We start from the raw sequence: 18043 nt of genomic DNA, 5'->3' as shown, positions 1-18043 counted from the left end.
AAAGGTATCAAAAAAGCGACGTCGAAGTCATGGTTTGTTGTCATTACTGAAACCAAAGGTCTGTGTAAAAGGACCGAAACCTTCAGTTTAATAGGATTTAAATTGTACAAATGTAATATAATTTCTACTTAATCATTTATGATATGTAGTGGATGTTTTTGTTCTATTATATGTTGATTGTCATGTCTGTTTAATTTTTGCTCCAGTTGGAACTCGGAATGAGTTAGTTTTTGGCATTATCAGCCCAGTTATTTCACACCCAAAATATCGTTATTTCCATTTTTTTTTGCTACATATGACAATGGTCCTGCCAGCCACTAGGCCTTGCAAGTGCACTGTCCATTTTATATGATTTTACCCTCTCTGAATCACTGTTAGTCTTGAAAATAAATTACTCTTTAGAATATAAATTAAACACGACAGCTCCAAACTCGACATATATGTTTTAATGTTGTACCACATTTATTTACATTCCAAGTAAAATAATTTACAAAAAGTGTGCTTAATATTTTGGTTCGACGAAAAATTATCTCATCTACAAGAAAGTTTCATTTCGAAAATAAATTTGGTAAAGTAATCAAGTGAAACAAGATTCGGATGGAACTCAAAAGAATATAAAAGGTTAAAAAATAGACAGGCAAAACCAACACATACAACAAATAACGTGATATCACGAAATAAACAGGTATAAAGAAATATAAATAAATAAGCAACCTACTCCACTAAAAACTGGAAGCATGGACCAGGTGTACCTGTAACGTAAACGTGATTTTCTTTTCTGGGAACAAACATACACCAAGTTAACTGTCACGTCCGGGTAGGACGAAAGCGGAATGGAATACTATGACACGATGAAGACATCGGGTCTCATGGTGCAGATGGATACATCATTATGATCCACGAGTTCATGATGGCGACAGTAACTCTTCTGTTGTGATGACTCCAATTTTCTAGCAATGTTAACGCAGCTCCAGAGGCCAAGGAGTCTAACAAGTTGCAAAAGGTCTGTAGATACAGCAATCTCTGGTATAATGTATGAGCTCCATACGCAGGTGCAAACGAGAAGTCACTGTGTTTGTTGATACGTGTGGTCGTTTCTCTTTTTCAATCAATCTCTAAATGTAAGTCAATTTAGTGTCTGCACTGTCCTTTATCTACAGCTACAGAAGAAGCTTTTTGAAGTCTGAATTTAGAAGAACAAAACGTGTTTATTTAATCTGGTAAGGATATGATATTCAGGTATTTTCAGTTTGTAAATTTTCAATATTATAGAACGATTTTACAAAAGAAGAACGAGTTATTAAGAGAACCAAGAAACACTAAAACACTTGTAATATGAACTCCGACTATAGGGGAACGACACAGTATCTACGGAAGTCTTCAACATTGCAAGTGAGTAAAACGGGAAAGACTCCAGTTTCAATAATATTGAAATAGTCCGTAGCAATCTTTGTTAAAGGAGAACCACAGAGGTGAATGTATTTAATCAAATGCAAGGGAGCATCGCATATATTAAAGTGTGTAATAGTAGTATAAGTTTAAAAATACACTTCCTGAATTATAAACATAAATCTGTTGCCTATTGTGTTCCTGCGGTCGGTTTGTTGTAGAGCGTTATATGGTAATGTACCTGACAATATTTGCGTTTGGACGCTTACCCTACCGGTGCGCCTGGTCCGTGCTCCCAGTTTTTAGTGGAGTCCCAGTTGCTCATTTACTTTTGTTGCTTTGTATGTATGATTTTAGTTGCTTTATGTTCTTTGTTGTGTGTATCTGTTTTCCATGTCTGGTCTTTGTCCCTGGATTGCATTCATTTGATTGCCGCTATAACCTTGGTTCCCTTGATTACTCTTATAGATAAAAGTTCAACGTCAAAGATCACTTGCAAACAGTAAATGTAAGAAACAATATCCACCTTCAATACCGCAAAAAAAAAAAAAAAAAAAAAAAAAAAAAAAAAAAAAAAAAAAAAACGATAGCTTTCAGTATTAAAAGAAAGACAAACTTTAATATTTGATTATCACTTCATATTTAAGAAAATTTAATGTTATTGAAGATGGCCTTGGTTTTCATATTTTATGTGTACATTTTCCCGCTATTTCTGTTAAATAACCATTGCGAGAAAAGGGAAAAACTGGATTTAAACAAACTAACATTTACAGTTACGGCGCTTTGAACGCTATTGAAAAATGATTATATTAAAAAAAAGAAGTAAGCTCTTTCACGCAAAATATAAAATTGAAGTGTATCTTCATGTATTCACATATACATTTAAAACAAACTTTAATTTACAAATTGCAGATTGTAAATGGAATATGTCGCATAACAAGTCTTTTCATGCGTCAGACAATCATTCCAAGTGTGTCCAAATAAACTGCCCATTATCTAAATTTACAAAAAAATGTATGAGTGGCTAGTTTATATGTGTGCACTGCGCAAATCAGAGCAGTAATGGTCTTGTGTGTCGTTTATAAACAGCAAAAAAACTTAACGTGAACGGATGTGTGCTAAAACACTTTGTATGTAGTTATAATGACACTAACCTAATGATAAATATAACGAACCTATATGGAAAATTGAACTTAAAATGTTGTTTGACCAAACGCAGCTTAAACCTTGCATCTGGAAATGATCCATGCCATATTTCTATGCCATTCACGAAAAAATAAAATTTAGCAACTGCTGTTTATTCTCATTTAAAATGTAGACTTAGGGTAAGGTACATAATTCATGAAATCAGTGATATGTTTGTATCATTACATTTCACTAAATCCTATCAAATTTTCCTTTGAAACAGAATGAAATCAGTCCAAGTTACTTTGATGCTTACATTATATTGATGTAAGAGGCTGAATACAAACGTTCACATGATTTGTAAGAGTTGTGACCCTTACCCTAGGTCTACCTCCATAATCTGTCTTCAAATGAAGGCGATAATGATCGAACATCTACACAAGAATCCATATAAAACGCATTATATTCGATTTGGAAAATCATGTAACCATTTGATTTTAAAAATATGATTACATTCATTCTGAATAGTGTCAAAAATTTCCTTTAATATTACCATGCAAAGTGTTGTAATTTCCATGTGGAATATAAAACAAATGAAAAGATCTGTTCCAGAACAATAGCAACTGGAATAGAAGCATTTAGCTTTACAATTTGCTATGATTCCACATACAAAAGTAATACCTTTTATCAAATGTATCTTTCAACGTTGCTATTCTATGGAAGAAAGAACATGCATACACATATAAGTACATAGTGCTCGCAAGATATTATACTTAAATTTGGAGTGTATGAGTCTCAAACAGAATCTAAATACATTTAAAAAAATGTTATCATCTTCCAACTGTTGATATAGTACCACATTTGTCTGCAAATGTGTTCACTCGCAATGCAATTAGGCAGATTTTATTCCATATCTGCTTCACAATAGAATAACTCTATTGTATAGTTTGAATATTTGGTGATTTATTTCAAATATCGCTTCTATTTTAGACTTTTTACTAAATTAAATGGTATTGCATCGATTTCATATTTACAATTGACACTTCCACTAATAGAACATATTAATTATAAAGTCAGAAGACCTTTCATATCAAAGATGGATATTTATTGTTATTCATGTTTTTATGGCAAGCCAAAGTGGACAATAATGCCTACTTATTAATATTTATAAACAATTATAAATATTAATAAATCATTTATTAATATTTATAATTGAATTATAAATTTTTATAAATGAATTATAGATATTTATAATCCAATCATTAATATTTATAATCCAATCCAAAGTGGAGGACACAAATGCCTATTTATAAATATGTATAAATAATTATAAATATTTATAATTGAATTATAAATATTAATAAATGAATTATAAATATTTATAAAGAATTATAGATATTTTAAAGAAATTATAAATATTTATATATGATTTAAAAATATTAATAAATGAATTATAAATATTTATAAATATCAGACAATTATTAATATTTACAAATCACATCATCATTATAAATATTTAGAAATGAATTATAAATATTAATAAATGAATTATAAATATTAATAAATGAATTATAAATATTTATCATTGAATTGCAAATATTTATAATTGTTTATAAATATTTATGAATAGCCATTTTTGTCCACCTTGACTTGCCATATGTTTTCGTATCTATACAATTACAATTTGAATTAATGTAAACATTGGCTTTTATAGGGACCTTTGTTTATCGAAAACACGAAAAGAATGTTATCATTGTGCAAATAATCATCATTTTGATCGACAGAAAGCTATTTTAATGACAAAAAAAAGCAGGGATACTTTTTGCTGTACTGGTAAGTTTAATACATAGTATCTCAATTTTGAAAACAAGAAAATAGAATGGTATTAACTTTATGCAATGTGTAGTGATGAAAATGAAATAAGGGGTCGTTCCCTTTTAAGACTTATAAAAAATGTTTTTATACACCTGCAAGCGTATAAAAGAAACTGAAAAGATGAGTGTCAAAATTAGAATAAAACAAAATCAACGCACTAGGAAAGAAACAAACGTCTGATATAAGACTTCACCGGGAAATATTACCGCTGGTAATTAAGTCAATGACATAGAGAATTTCTCATTAGTCTCGAATTACATTATTTCTGTCCCAAAACGATTGTATTTCATTACGATACGATATACCATTTTAATGAAAAGTAATTTGAACCAAATAGAAGTGTCTTAAGTGTCAGTCTCTGTTAGAAAGTAATCAAGGGAACCAAGGTTATAGCGGTAATCAAATGAATGTAATCCAGAGACAAAGACCAGACATGGAAACCGACATACACAACAAAGAACATAAAGTAACTAAAATCATATTCATGAAGCAACAAAAGCAAATGATCAACTCGTACTCCACTAAAAACTGGGAGCATGGACCAGGTGCACCGGTAAGGGTAAGCGTCCTCTGCTTTTCTAGAAACACCCGCCGAGTTGCTCATAAAAAGTCAAGTCCGGTGTAGGCAAACGAGAAAATAAAAACTATCACTCGTTGAATAAATCAGTTTTCATGGGGCAGATGGATACACCATATTGATTCATAATGACGACAACAAAACTTCTGTAGTGATGACTTCAATCTTGTAGCAACATAACTCTGTTCCAGAAGCCTATTTGTCAAAGTTCTACCGCAATATAAAAAGTCTGCGTAGTTTCGGCAAGCTTTGGCATAAGGTATGAGTGGGTGATATGAACACTCCATAGCTTTTTCTGAGACTTTGACAAACGTGCCTTTTAATATGCAATTCGGTTATAGCTTTGAGATATGAGTTGTACAGAATTACTCCGTTATCTTGAAAACTCGTCTGATTTCAAATTGATCGAAAAAATAAAATTCAAAGGCAAATGATTCAACCCCGAGCATGATTTGTGGCGTGAAAGGTGTAGATATTTTTTTCTTTTCAATACTATTTAATTCACATAAAACCTCTCTTGTATAACCATTAGTATATTTTATAGCTCTGCTTTAAAAAGGATTTTTTCCATAGAAATACGATTTCTCCTGCAATAGAATAATTGCAAGCATTTCAGATGATTCATTTTTTTTATTCGTTAGTTAATGAAATTTTATTAAGTTGTCTTTCTTCTGAAAATACTAAATCCAAGATTATTATCATAATACAACGCCTTTAAAACCTATGACTTTTTAATATTTTATACTTCTCTATTTCCCATATTCAATTAAAATTCCGATTTAAAAACAATACGTCGTAGTAAATATGTAGGAAGATATTAATCAAAATGTTAGTGGTATGCAAGAAGTTCTCAAAACCAAACTATCGAAAAAGGAAGCATTTTGGCCGGTGCGATGGGCGCGTTTTGCTACAAACGTTCGGCACTCATATGGGACAAAATTGTGCTCCTCTACCTGCTGACTCATTACTTAACTATATACGTCACCTAAGTTACATGATGTCTCCATAGATAGTCTCCTTCATTTCATACAAAAACCTCTTGGACTTCATCACATTAGAACCAAACTTTATTCTATACCTCTCACTCTACTACACTCCCTTTACAAAACAAGTATTGACACTCCTGTTTCTGACCCACCCCATCATTATAAAGGCTTGTTGCCATCATCTTGGATATTTGTTTCCACAGACTCTTTAAACCAGTTTGTGTCAAGAGTCAAGATGAAGAAAAACTATAATTTCTTTCACTACCGTTTGTCAACAAAGGTATAGATGCAATTCATTTGGCTAACGTCCTCCATCACCAAAACGTTACCAACAAAATTCCCCCATATTTTAAAGATAAATCTATACCAATTATTTTATATTCCTATACTTCACCCATTTCATCAATTTTTTTTAATTAAAAAAGGCTTTTGCAGAACCTCGAGATTGAGGACTTTAAAGTTAAACCACCTGACAGTTCTTGCAAAAACTCTCCATTCAAATATGGTCCTTCTGGTCACTTCGTTACGGAAGATTTAACCATCAATGAAAGAGAATCTCTGCGTAGTATCCTTTCTTAAGGTCCCAAGTACCGTGAACCATGTTCCATAAATTGGAATTATAACTTTAAAGTTCTCATGGATGCCGTGGAGGACGATGCAAGAAAATAGATAAAAACGAGATCAAGAAGACATTGATTCTCTGTCAGAGTGGTTAAAAGCAGTGAGGTCTTGAAATTTGAAACAAATGAAAGTTTTAAGTAGGTCAATGAGTGCCAAAGCTACATCAAAGACCCCGATGCAGCAAAGACATTGTCTAATATACATGACAAATATGCTGTCGTACCAGCATACAACCCCCCCCCCCCCCCAAAAAAAAAAAAAAAAAAAACAAAAACAAAAACAAAAACAAAAACAAAAATTATTTTTGTCTGTAAAACGTTTTACATCTTATGTTTATTATTAGAGGTAGACATACAAAATAATAGCAGTGAAAAGACCTCCAGAGAAGAGATTGTGGAAACCATAAATTTGTGCTATCCTCTTTAGGTCTCTCTACCAAAGACGATGATTCTGAATTACCGTCTATGCACTGGAATCCTAAACTCCACAAGAATCCATACAAACAACGTGTTATAGCTAGATCTGTAACATATACCACCAAACCACATTTAACTTTTATACTCACAACTGTCAAAGAGGGTCTGCAGTCCTACCACAACACTTGTTGCGTTACTCCCGTAGTGGTATTAATTCAATGTGGATCATGAAAAATTCGAAAGATATTTTAGAGACAATTAGTCCAATACCATAATCTGAATATAATAGCGTTAAAACCTATGATTTTTCAACACTGTATACTTTTTATTCCCCATACGCAATTGACATCCCGATTTACATCATTGTACATCGTTGTTTTTCCTAAAAAGATGGTACATGAATAAGATACAAATATATAGTTGTTGGAAGAGATTCTTCATACGTTAAAAAAAAAAAAATTCCAAACTATCTTCCAAATATACAGAAATTGTTTACACAATGCTAGAATTTTTAATCGACAACATATTTGTCCAGTGTGGTGTACGCGTTTATCACCGAACGGTCAGCATTCCAATGGGAACACAAATTGTGCTCCTCCATTGGCTGACCTATTCCTTCACTCTTATAAGGCTGACGTTATAGCTGATCTGATCCGAAGGAAAGAATATCGTTTGGCTAGATCATTTAATCTCAGTTTCCGCTATACAGAAGACGGATTATCTTTAAACAATCCTAATTTCAAGGATTTGATACATCGCATCTACCCCAAAATGGACTTGAGATAAAGGATACTACAGACACTGTTAAGTCAGCCTCATATCTTGACCTACATTTAGTAATCGATAATAAAGGAAAACTATTGACCAAACTTTACGACAAACGTGATGACTTTTCATTCAGAATTGCAAACTTTCCTTTCATCTGTGGCAACGTCCCTTCAGCACCTGCGTATGGAGTGTTCATATCACAATTCATACGTGATGCCAGAGCTTGTGAAACTACGCAGACTTTTTGTATCGCGCTAGACTTCTAACAAGTAGTCTTCTGGAGAAGGGTTATGTTGCTACAAGATTGAAGTCATCATTACAGAAGTTTTATGGTCGTTATCATGAACACCTGGACCGTTACGGTGTTTTCGTCTGCGCCATGAAAACTGATTTATTCAACGTGTCATAGTTTTCCTTTCCTAGGCCTCTTTTGAGTACCCTGAACTTAACTTTTTATGAGTAGCTCGGCGGGTGTTTCTAGAAAAGCAGAGCATGCTTACCCTACCGGTACACCTGGTCCATGCTCCCAATTTTTATTGGAGTCCGTGTTGCTCATTTTCTTTTGCTACTTTATATATATTATTTTAGTTGTTTATGTTCTTTGTTATGTATGTCTTTTTTCTGGAACAGGGTTATGTTGCTACAAGATTGAAATTATCACTACAAAAGTTTTATGGTCGCCATCATAAACTCGTGGGTCGTTATGGTGTATCCATCTGCACCATGAAAATTGATTATTTCAACGGGTCATAGTTTTCATTTCCTCGTTTGTCTACCCCGGACTTTACTTTTTATGGGAAACTCGGCGGGTGTTTCTAGAAAAGCAGAGGACGCTTACCCTACCGGTGCACCTGGTCCATGCTCCCAGTTTTTAGTGGAGTCCGAGTTGCTCATTTGCTTTTGTTGCTTCATGAATATGATTTTGGTTGCTTTGTGTTCCCCTCAATTCCCTTGATTACTCTTATGAGGCTGACATTATAGCTGATCTGATCCAAAAGAAGGATCAGCTAAATCCTTTAATCGCGGTTTCCGGTTTATAATAAATTATAGATGACGAATTATCGTTAAACAATAATACTAGTTTCGGGGATTTAATACGTCGCATCTATACAAAAGAACTTGAGAAAAAGGATACAACAATGTGAGGTTGGCCTCATATCTTGACCTACACTTAGAGATCGATGGTAAAAGAAAACTGTTGACAAAATTATAAAAACTTTTGACAAAATTGTAAGACAACTTTGTCAGGCTTTTCTGACCTACCTTTGCGACAGTGACTTGTCCATAGACGTAATGAAAAGTTCCGATCGGATGAAATAAGTATGGCAGAAGGAAATTCTTGAACATTTCTTGGGAGGCATTTAAGATTATCTTATTAAATATGAATAAATAATATGTTACAGTTGGAATAGTGGACAAATTTGGCAGATATAGGGATATTAAGGGTTAGGAAGTCGGACGATTGAGGTTATTGGGATTACGTCCAGGAATGTTTTTTTTTTTTAGTTTGTGAAAGGGAATTTTGAATGTTTGAATAAGATATCAATAAATGGGTACAATCTTGCACATTCTGTGTTTCTTATTATTATATGTATTCTGTTGACTTTTAAAAAATAGTAGTCGCTTTTAATTAAACACTCGTCGATATTACTTTTGTACGCTATTGCGAAAGAGTGTAATGTTTGCATAAAGCGAACAGAACACATAGTATCAGCCTTTTTACTTCAAACACCACCTTCCAACATTCTCTCATAATAGTTTTTATACTGAAAATTACAAACAGGTAGGGAACCATCATTGCAAACGCGAATAAATCATGTTTAAAATATATTTAATAAGTACATCTGTACAACTTAAAGAACAAAAAACATGCATTTAAGTTAAATAATGTGCTTTTGTATGGGGAGGTATGCGAAGCATTATCATATTTGGAAATAGTAAATTTATATGATTCAATTAAAAAGGTTGGTCTTCATCATACATTTAATAATCTTTTGCTGTAAACACACTGACTCTAAATACATTTCTCCGCATTGATTAACATCTTTGTCCTTTCATACTGCTTTACATGCCTTATAAAAACTCTGTACATCTATACAGCTATAAAAAACATAAGTACAAATGACAGTTGTTTTTGTTTAGAATGATAATTTATGGACGCCTTTTCTATAAATAAAACAAATGACATCAAGAAAGTCAAATCACATTTAATGCAGCTTTACTATGGGTACATGCAATGTACTTGACTGGCTTTTGTTTTTGTTTTGTTTTTGTCAGTGTACAATTTTATTAAAAATATTTCAATATAGGGATATCATGTCAACGCACCGTGTTTAAACCAAAGTACGCTTTAAAACCTTAGTATATGTCAGATGATTTATCGCTCGAAAGTGTAAATTTTTCTACAAGAATAGAAATTGACAACAGGGCAATTGTAAATAATGTTAGAAAGATAAAAGATTCAAAGTCCATGCTTACAGTTTTTAGTGAAGTCAGTGTTGCTCATTTACTTTTATTTCTTTGTACGAGTTATTTTGGTAACTGCATGTTCCTAGTTGTATGTGTCTATATTTTTTACTTGTCTAGTCTGTTTCCTTTGAATATCTTCTTTTGGTTAACACTCGAATCTTGGTTCCCTTGAATACCCTTTAACACTATATTTTAGCTAGTCACTTTTTTCAAACAAAAGCATTACATGTATTACACATTTGGTATATGCTATTCTTAATATAGAAAAAAATATGTTACTAATATTTATTATATTATTACAAGAAATTAGTAACAAATATACTCTCTTATTACACCCTATATAAAAATTCTGGATTTTGATTCGCTGATAACGTGTATTTAATACATATTTTAAAGATTTCGGGCTTTTTTAAACCTAGCGTGGTATTTGCACAAACAAAATGTTTTAGCCGTGGTATTCGCAAATGCCTTGATTAGTCCCACCCTGCAAAATTTATTCGGAAGTAATTTTGTTTCATAGTTCAAAGGAATGTAACATGATTAAAAAAAATGAGAATCAGTAATTCTGTCAAAAAACGGCAGCGACCGAACGAATAGCAAAACTATATTGACACTGAAAGAACAAAATAATGAGCCACTCTTTTAATAAGTATTATGTCTAATTACACAAATATATTATGGTATTATTTTTTTTTTTTTTTTTTTTTTTTTTTTTTTGCGAAAAAATACCCCTCCCTGCCATGATAGTCAAGTATTATAGGTAATTCTTTTCAGCAATATCGTTAACTTTTCAAAGGTGATGAGTACATATAATTACATTACAGTTCAGATGTAATTAATTCAACGAATACAAAAGAAAAGACTTTCATAAATAATATATACAAAAACGACTACAAACGATAAATCATTTTTACTTTGACAGAGTTGGGCAACGTCATTGAAGCTGCTTGGGCCACGGCTTGAAGCACCCATTCAATTCTGCTAAAATTTAAAATAAAAAATCTAACAATTTTCATAGTTTCCGTGTCAGCTTAGTGTTAAAGGCCTTTTTTAATCGATAAAACATGTTTTATTATAAAATTAATTTGGAAAACAATAGTATTTCTATAGTCGGTCAAAATACTGTATGAGTTACATACATATATTGTGAATAAATGATATGGAAGCAATATACATGTTAGCTTAGTGTGATATATGGTGACATTACCGATATCTTTATCCTGACTAACATTGAAATTTTATTTTTATTTGTATCTTTTATTTATAGGAAAATGAATGATAATAGCGGATGGTGGGATACGGCCTGGTAAGTATTTTACTTTTTTTCAATCATAAATGTAATTATATAATTGAATGTAACACTGCATGAATGCAAGCGTTTAATTAAGTTTATTTTTTAAAGTAAATTTCTTTCTACTTTGATATAAAAATTTACTGCACGTTTACTGTTGATTTTACTCCGGCTTTAATGAAATTAATAAAGATTGTATGACATTTAATTTAGATAAAATTTCAAATTTATTTTTGTTTAATGATAACACTTAAATTTTACAGTTAACTCAATTATGTTGGCAGTAATTTTGTGTACATATTTGTTTACCTATTCATGTAGATTTTAAGTTTACTACGATGTTAGATTTCATCGTATTACAATTTAAGGACATTTACTTGTAGATTATCTACCAAACATTATGATAATTATATATCATAATTGATATTTGCATAAAGATTGTGTAGTGTTATTTAAGCACCTTATCCGGACATAACAAATAATAATACAAGTTTTACTTTGATTATATCTTATCTGGTTTCGATCATAGCTGAACACACATTTTTATGAGCTATTTGACGTTCATTAACATTCGTTCATTTTACATACACTTTTATGATAAACTCAAAAATATTACTAGCATTTATATTATAATCTTTAGTATTGCTGTGAATTAGGACAACTGCACTTGAAATTAAAATACATGCACATTGTGTAAATACTAGAATGCTATAATTTGTGACAACAGTCCATTGAGGCAAATGTTGTAAAATCAGCGCTACACTATCAGCCAGGAAACCGGATAGAATTTGTATGTGGATTTTGCTTTCCTTTGGGTATATTAAAATGTGATACAGAAATGAAAAAACCTATTTAATATATTAGAAAACGTCGTTCGAAATCATACAGAACTCTTTAAAACACTGTATACCATTTACTTAGGGAATGCATGTACTTTGAGCATTACTGAAACATACCAAAGAATTTTTCCTTGACAAAATTCGAGAGAACATAATATTTATTTCACTTTTATCAAATGTACTTACTGCCTCTTCTATTCAACCACTTATGATTATATGATTAAAATGTTTTATGCATATCTTTACAATAACATCGGTTAATAGAATAAAAACAAGGATTTTTTTTATAGTAGAATACTATAAAAATCCTTGATAAAAAAAATACTCTTACATTGTTTGTTTCTTATCAATTCTCATATATATAAGACTCCGTTGCGTTGTAATATACGTATCTTATTGCTAAACAAGAACAGAAATAATGCTGTTTACACTTCAATAAAATGTCCTTAGTCAAATTACAATGATGGAAAAATCAAGTGCGTATGCATAGAAGGTTTTAATATTGTAATACGTGGAAACTAAGAGCATGCAGTCCCCGTTCTATTCTTATTGTACATGAATTCTTAAAACATTGAAAAGACAATTTTCAAGGATAAAAAATGACCCATTTTTTTTCCACATCAGACCAACCCGATTAACTCAATGTACATTTTGTAACTTATATCAAAGCTATTTGGTCGAGCCCATTCTAACTTTACCCGACTAAACACGACTTAAACTAGATGAAAGACTTCACATTCGACGTGCGACTTTAATCCGGTATATCAATGATTTATTTGCAAAAATTTGGCCCTACCAGACCAAAGGCTATAAATAGTCAAACAAATATTACACAATTACAAATACGGCAAACATAAAACATCAATTTCAACATATAATTGACCATTAGAAACAGATCTCCAACCAGGCGCGTAGCTGAGGCCAAATTGAAGTGTAGGCAAAATTACGGCAGGGGGTCTGGGGCCGCTGAAGGCGGAGCCCCCCCCTCCCCCTTTAATGGCAAAATTAAGTGGAGGCAAAAGCTTTTTTGCCTAACGGCAGCTACGCGCCTGCCAACAGATAATTACATGTAGGTGCCCCTGTCCTCATCTATACCGACTATTTTATTGAGCTCAAAGATTTCATTTGTTGCATCGAACCCGGATTTAATAGATGCATAAATTTAGTTTGTTTGTCATCTTCACTTTTCATATTAAAAGACACCTTTGATTATGTACATCTTGTTACACTATTGATGATGAAGTTCATTTCTTTATTAAAATGCAAAATAAATTGAATATTTTTTTTTAACTTTGAGCGGATATTTTTCTTTATTTTGTATTTGAGAAAGAAATGAATTTCATCATCAATAGTATTACAAGATATTCAAAGTCTAAGATTTCCAGTAATATTTTTGCATCTCCCTTACTCTATCACAAGAGGATGGCCATTGATATTAAATTAACATAAAAGACTTCGAATGTTTATTCGGGAAAGTTCAAATAATACTCTGTTTTGTATGCAGGTTTTTTTATTGTCTTATATGTCTCTATTTTGCTAATTAGTGCAGTCGATTCTTGACAATTTCTTTTCATACAAATGTTGATAAACCTTTTCAAGGCATTAAATTTTGTTATGTATAAAAATATTTAATTTGTTGTTTATGTTTATTCATAAACAGATTTCCCTTCTATATTATTATCTTTTTCTAAATGCAATTAACAAACTAGTAGTACATGTACCTGGGGTTTCACCCATACCTCCCTTTAATTAATATGATGATATTTTTCTCTTTAAAAAACGGCTGATGATTCGTCAAAGAGGAACAAATATTCGCCCATTTATACATGTCCTCCCAGTCTTGTATTATTAGTTACATACGGATTTAGTGGCCGTGCAAGAAATTTACCCTGGTCAGTATATTTCATATCCGGCGAGGCGCAGCCGAGCCAGGTATGGAATCTACTGACCAGAGTAAATTCTGTACACGGCCACTCAATAAATATGTAACAAATTTACCCCATCGATGATTTTGTTTTTGTTTGTTTTTGTTTTTGTTTTTTTTGTTTTGTTTTGTTTTGTTTTGTTTTTTTTTTTTTTACGAATAAAAATAGTTTATACCCGATATTCTTCTACTTTTAATGGTTTCCTTTGAATTCACCATTATTTTCTCTTTTTTGTATATCGTCCGCCGTAAGCGACGCAAAACGTTTGGTCGCCATTTTGGTTGTAGTAAACTAAAAAATGATAACTGACCAGGTATTGCTAAAAAATTGCGGAAATTCACCGTCTTCACATGATCAAAATACAGAGCGCCGATTAGTTGATTTCAACTGATGATTATCAGAGAAGGGGTAATAAGAACATTCCTGGGTCTACATTATAATTTAATTTCATATAAATTTAGCTTTTGCATATAATAACATATGGGACTGCAATACATTTCTTCTCCAACATATTCACAATTTCGTTCTCAAAAGAAACCACATCTTGTTATAGACTTTCCCTACAGAGTGGAATTGAACCTGTTTTGGGGTTTTAGAAATATCTTTCTTCACCCTTTAGGAAGTACAAATGTAGTTTTGAACTAGCTGGAGCTGGGGGAATATATTTTTAGACTTGTATTGCAGCGGATGGACTAACTTCTCTTGTGTGAAGTAGATTAAACGTCTTTAACTATTCACATGTATTCACATAAAAAATCGTATTGATTGAATATTTAGCGAGTTGATCTTGAAGCAGATCGACGTCCTCCCAGAACTGATTGCGTTAAAGTCGGGTAGAGGTCGGCAGAATCGGCAACTGATCGGTAATAATAAAGTGGTCCGATCAAGGTCATTCTCTTTTTGGCTATTTTTGAGATCGCCCCCATGTCAGTACAGTTTATGTTTTCTTTGTGGGTGATTTCTTGGTATTCATATAAAATATCATCTAACATGACTTGAAAGATGCTAAACGCGTCGGTACGGAAGCGTATTAGCGTCATGTTAACTTCTTTTTATTTATAACACGAATATTTGCGTAACAACGAAAATATTTTAACGCAAACATTTGCAATATGACGTAAAAATTTGTTTTACGTGACTCTAGATTTAATACGCTTCCGTATGTCGCTTTGTGTAACTGGGCGGTATTCTGTAATACATGCATGCATAAATATATATATTATTATGTTCTAGTTCGCCTGGCTCAAGCGAACATAAATTATTTAAACAATTAAAACTAGACACTTATAGAAATGAGCTCTCCTATCCAGAGTAGCACACTTTTGTTTTACAAAAACCAATTATTTTAATAGTCTCGTCACCAAGACCAAAACGGTCCCGACTCTATACAGTCCTTTTATAACTCAGAATGTCCTACAAACAACACTAACTGCCTTTCCAGACATCAAAAACAGCATTCATAATAAACATTCTAAAAAACACAACATAAAATTTAATTTCTGATAAACGTTATATTTCATAATCGACAGAATTAGATGTTACATAATTTCAGATAAGGAATTTTGGTGGTGGGTGGGGTGATGTAACCTGTGTGCTACTAGGCAAAGCTTCGAATGACGAACATCCTATGAACATGATTATTTATACCATTATAATAGAAGATCATGCTTTGCATGAACCCGCCAACATGGGTGTTAGTCGTTAAAACAAGTATTCATAAATAAAGCATATACCCGTTTTACAGGTATACAAATCAGTACGTCACACTTAATTATAGTCGTACCAGTAAACATGTTTATGATTTGTAAACATTAACACGTGTTCACCTGTGTGCGGTAACCGTAACATTTATACATATATTTAAGTGATTCTTTATCATGGCCTATGTAAAAACCTGATAACAATCATAAATCAGAATCTATACTAAGTCCTTTTAGGTAACAGATAGTCAGGTATCGAATGCATGTATTCTGCTCGGATATTGTACAATTCTCGATATCAATACACGTACAGAAAATGCTGCTTGTATTCTATTAAACAATTTCAAGCCATTAACATAGGGAATATAACAATTTATAACTATAAATTGTGAGCCTATATACATAAACATCCGAACAGATTGCGCTAATCCAAAAGTGGTCCCATACGCTGATTGTTCGATATTCAAATAGTCCGATATCGGATAGTCCAACAACACTACATCCCAATACCCTAAAGTTAATAGCTGTTAGATAGTAGTATTGACTGTCTTACAATTGGTTAGCATAACATGTATATATTGGCCAAATACTAAAAAAAGCAAATGCGGGAGTTGAAACTCTACGTCTGTAAGATGACATCTTCAAGATTCCTTTGAATGCTTTGTTTCACGCAGAATACAAATGTTTTTTTTTTCATTGCTAATTTAATTCATATGCCTAATTAACGTTTTTGATTAATATAACGAGAATAAGTATGGTGTATATGTCAATAACAACCAGGGGCGTGGCCGGTGTCACCCCCCTAAAATTAGCAACGCATGGCTTGTCAGGGGTAGATTTAGGCGATTTTAGGTTGAAGCTATAATGTCTCGCTAACTTTACCACAAAAGACATCACATTGCATTTACTCTAGAAGAATACTTCAAAAATTTAACCTAGCTCAAAATATTTTTCCGCCTCACTATGCTAGGCGAAATTTTAACTATGCGTCCCGATTAATCTAAAATCCTGGATCCGCTCCTGTCAACATAAACAAGATGAAAATGTCAACTTAAGGCCACCCATTGATTTTTAATGAACGACGAAGAAATCTTCATACCATAGGACAGGCTGCAGGTGGCCCCAAAGCATAATTATACTAAGGTACAGCGGAAGCGCTGTCCCTATATACTCAAATAACATAAACTTAAGGTGAAAACGAAACAACACATATAGAGGCCAGACATTTCTTACTTGGGACAGGTGCAAAAAAAAAAAGCGGCAGGGTTAAAGTATTTTGAATATTATTTTATTTTCATAAGAAAAATTTACAAAAAAAAGGCAAATAATATCATAGAACTCCTTTTTCTGAGGAACCCCGGACAGCATTATTCACTTTCGAAGTGTCTAAATCCGCCACTGTATTTTCATCCCGATGGGGGTCGTTGTCTCTTTGACACATTCATCATTACCATTCTTAATATATAAATAGTTACTGTACTGTTTCGCAATCTTTTCATTTCAAAGTTTTCAAACACCTTTGTCCATTACTTTATAATGTAACTAGGAACAATTTCTAAAATGATCAGTCAGATACTAAGTCAATTTATTGCTCCCATTTGCAAGAACGTTTTCATTAATATTCTATTTAAGTTTTCCACGATATTTGTTCTGAGGCGGAGTGTAAAGTGGATATGAAAAAGGATGAAATTGTCCATAAAAAATTGATTGAACTGTTCAGAGACCTGAATATCCATGTTATCAAAGTAAATTAACGAGACTTTCTTAAAACATTATATATTCTGTATATATATACATACATGTACACAAAATGATAAGAATTATTTAAAATAAAAAAAAAAACAGCATACATGCGTGACTCGTTTTATAAAAAATTTGAGAAAAACAAAAATAAAGGCAAACTCAGCTGTTGAATTAAGGCAACATGGACTGCAACCGAATGCATAATACATCTGTTCCCCTTAAAGAGTAACACGTGACGTAATAGTGTTCAAAATAGAAGTATTCGTTTTATTTCTTTTATCTGAAAATGAATATTTGATATATCATGACACATACATGT

At 32.2% G+C, this 18043-nt stretch overlaps 1 protein-coding gene across 4 annotated transcripts in view; it reads left to right on the top strand.

Annotated features, from left to right (window-relative positions):
* Positions 1 to 4231: 4231 nt before the first annotated feature.
* LOC148598519 (uncharacterized) overlaps positions 4232 to 18043 on the top strand; it is a 48469-nt gene continuing 34657 nt past the window's right edge. For all 4 annotated transcript variants that reach the window (XM_088560515.1, XM_088560514.1, XM_088560513.1 and 1 more), the window contains exons 1-2: positions 4232 to 4347; positions 11494 to 11532. In XM_088560515.1, the coding sequence (XP_088416641.1) occupies positions 11498 to 11532 (35 nt within the window). In that variant the 5' untranslated portion in view covers positions 4232 to 4347; positions 11494 to 11497. The remainder of the gene's footprint in view (positions 4348 to 11493; positions 11533 to 18043) is intronic.

The sequence above is a fragment of the Perna viridis genome, chromosome 14 (assembly GCF_037379345.1).
Source record: "Perna viridis isolate PV_CMFRI_1.1 ecotype Kerala chromosome 14, ASM3737934v1, whole genome shotgun sequence".
In the NCBI taxonomy this organism is placed as follows: domain Eukaryota; kingdom Metazoa; phylum Mollusca; class Bivalvia; order Mytilida; family Mytilidae; genus Perna; species Perna viridis.
The sequence above is the reverse complement of the archived record's forward strand: the minus strand, read 5'-3'. Positions and strand labels throughout refer to the sequence as shown.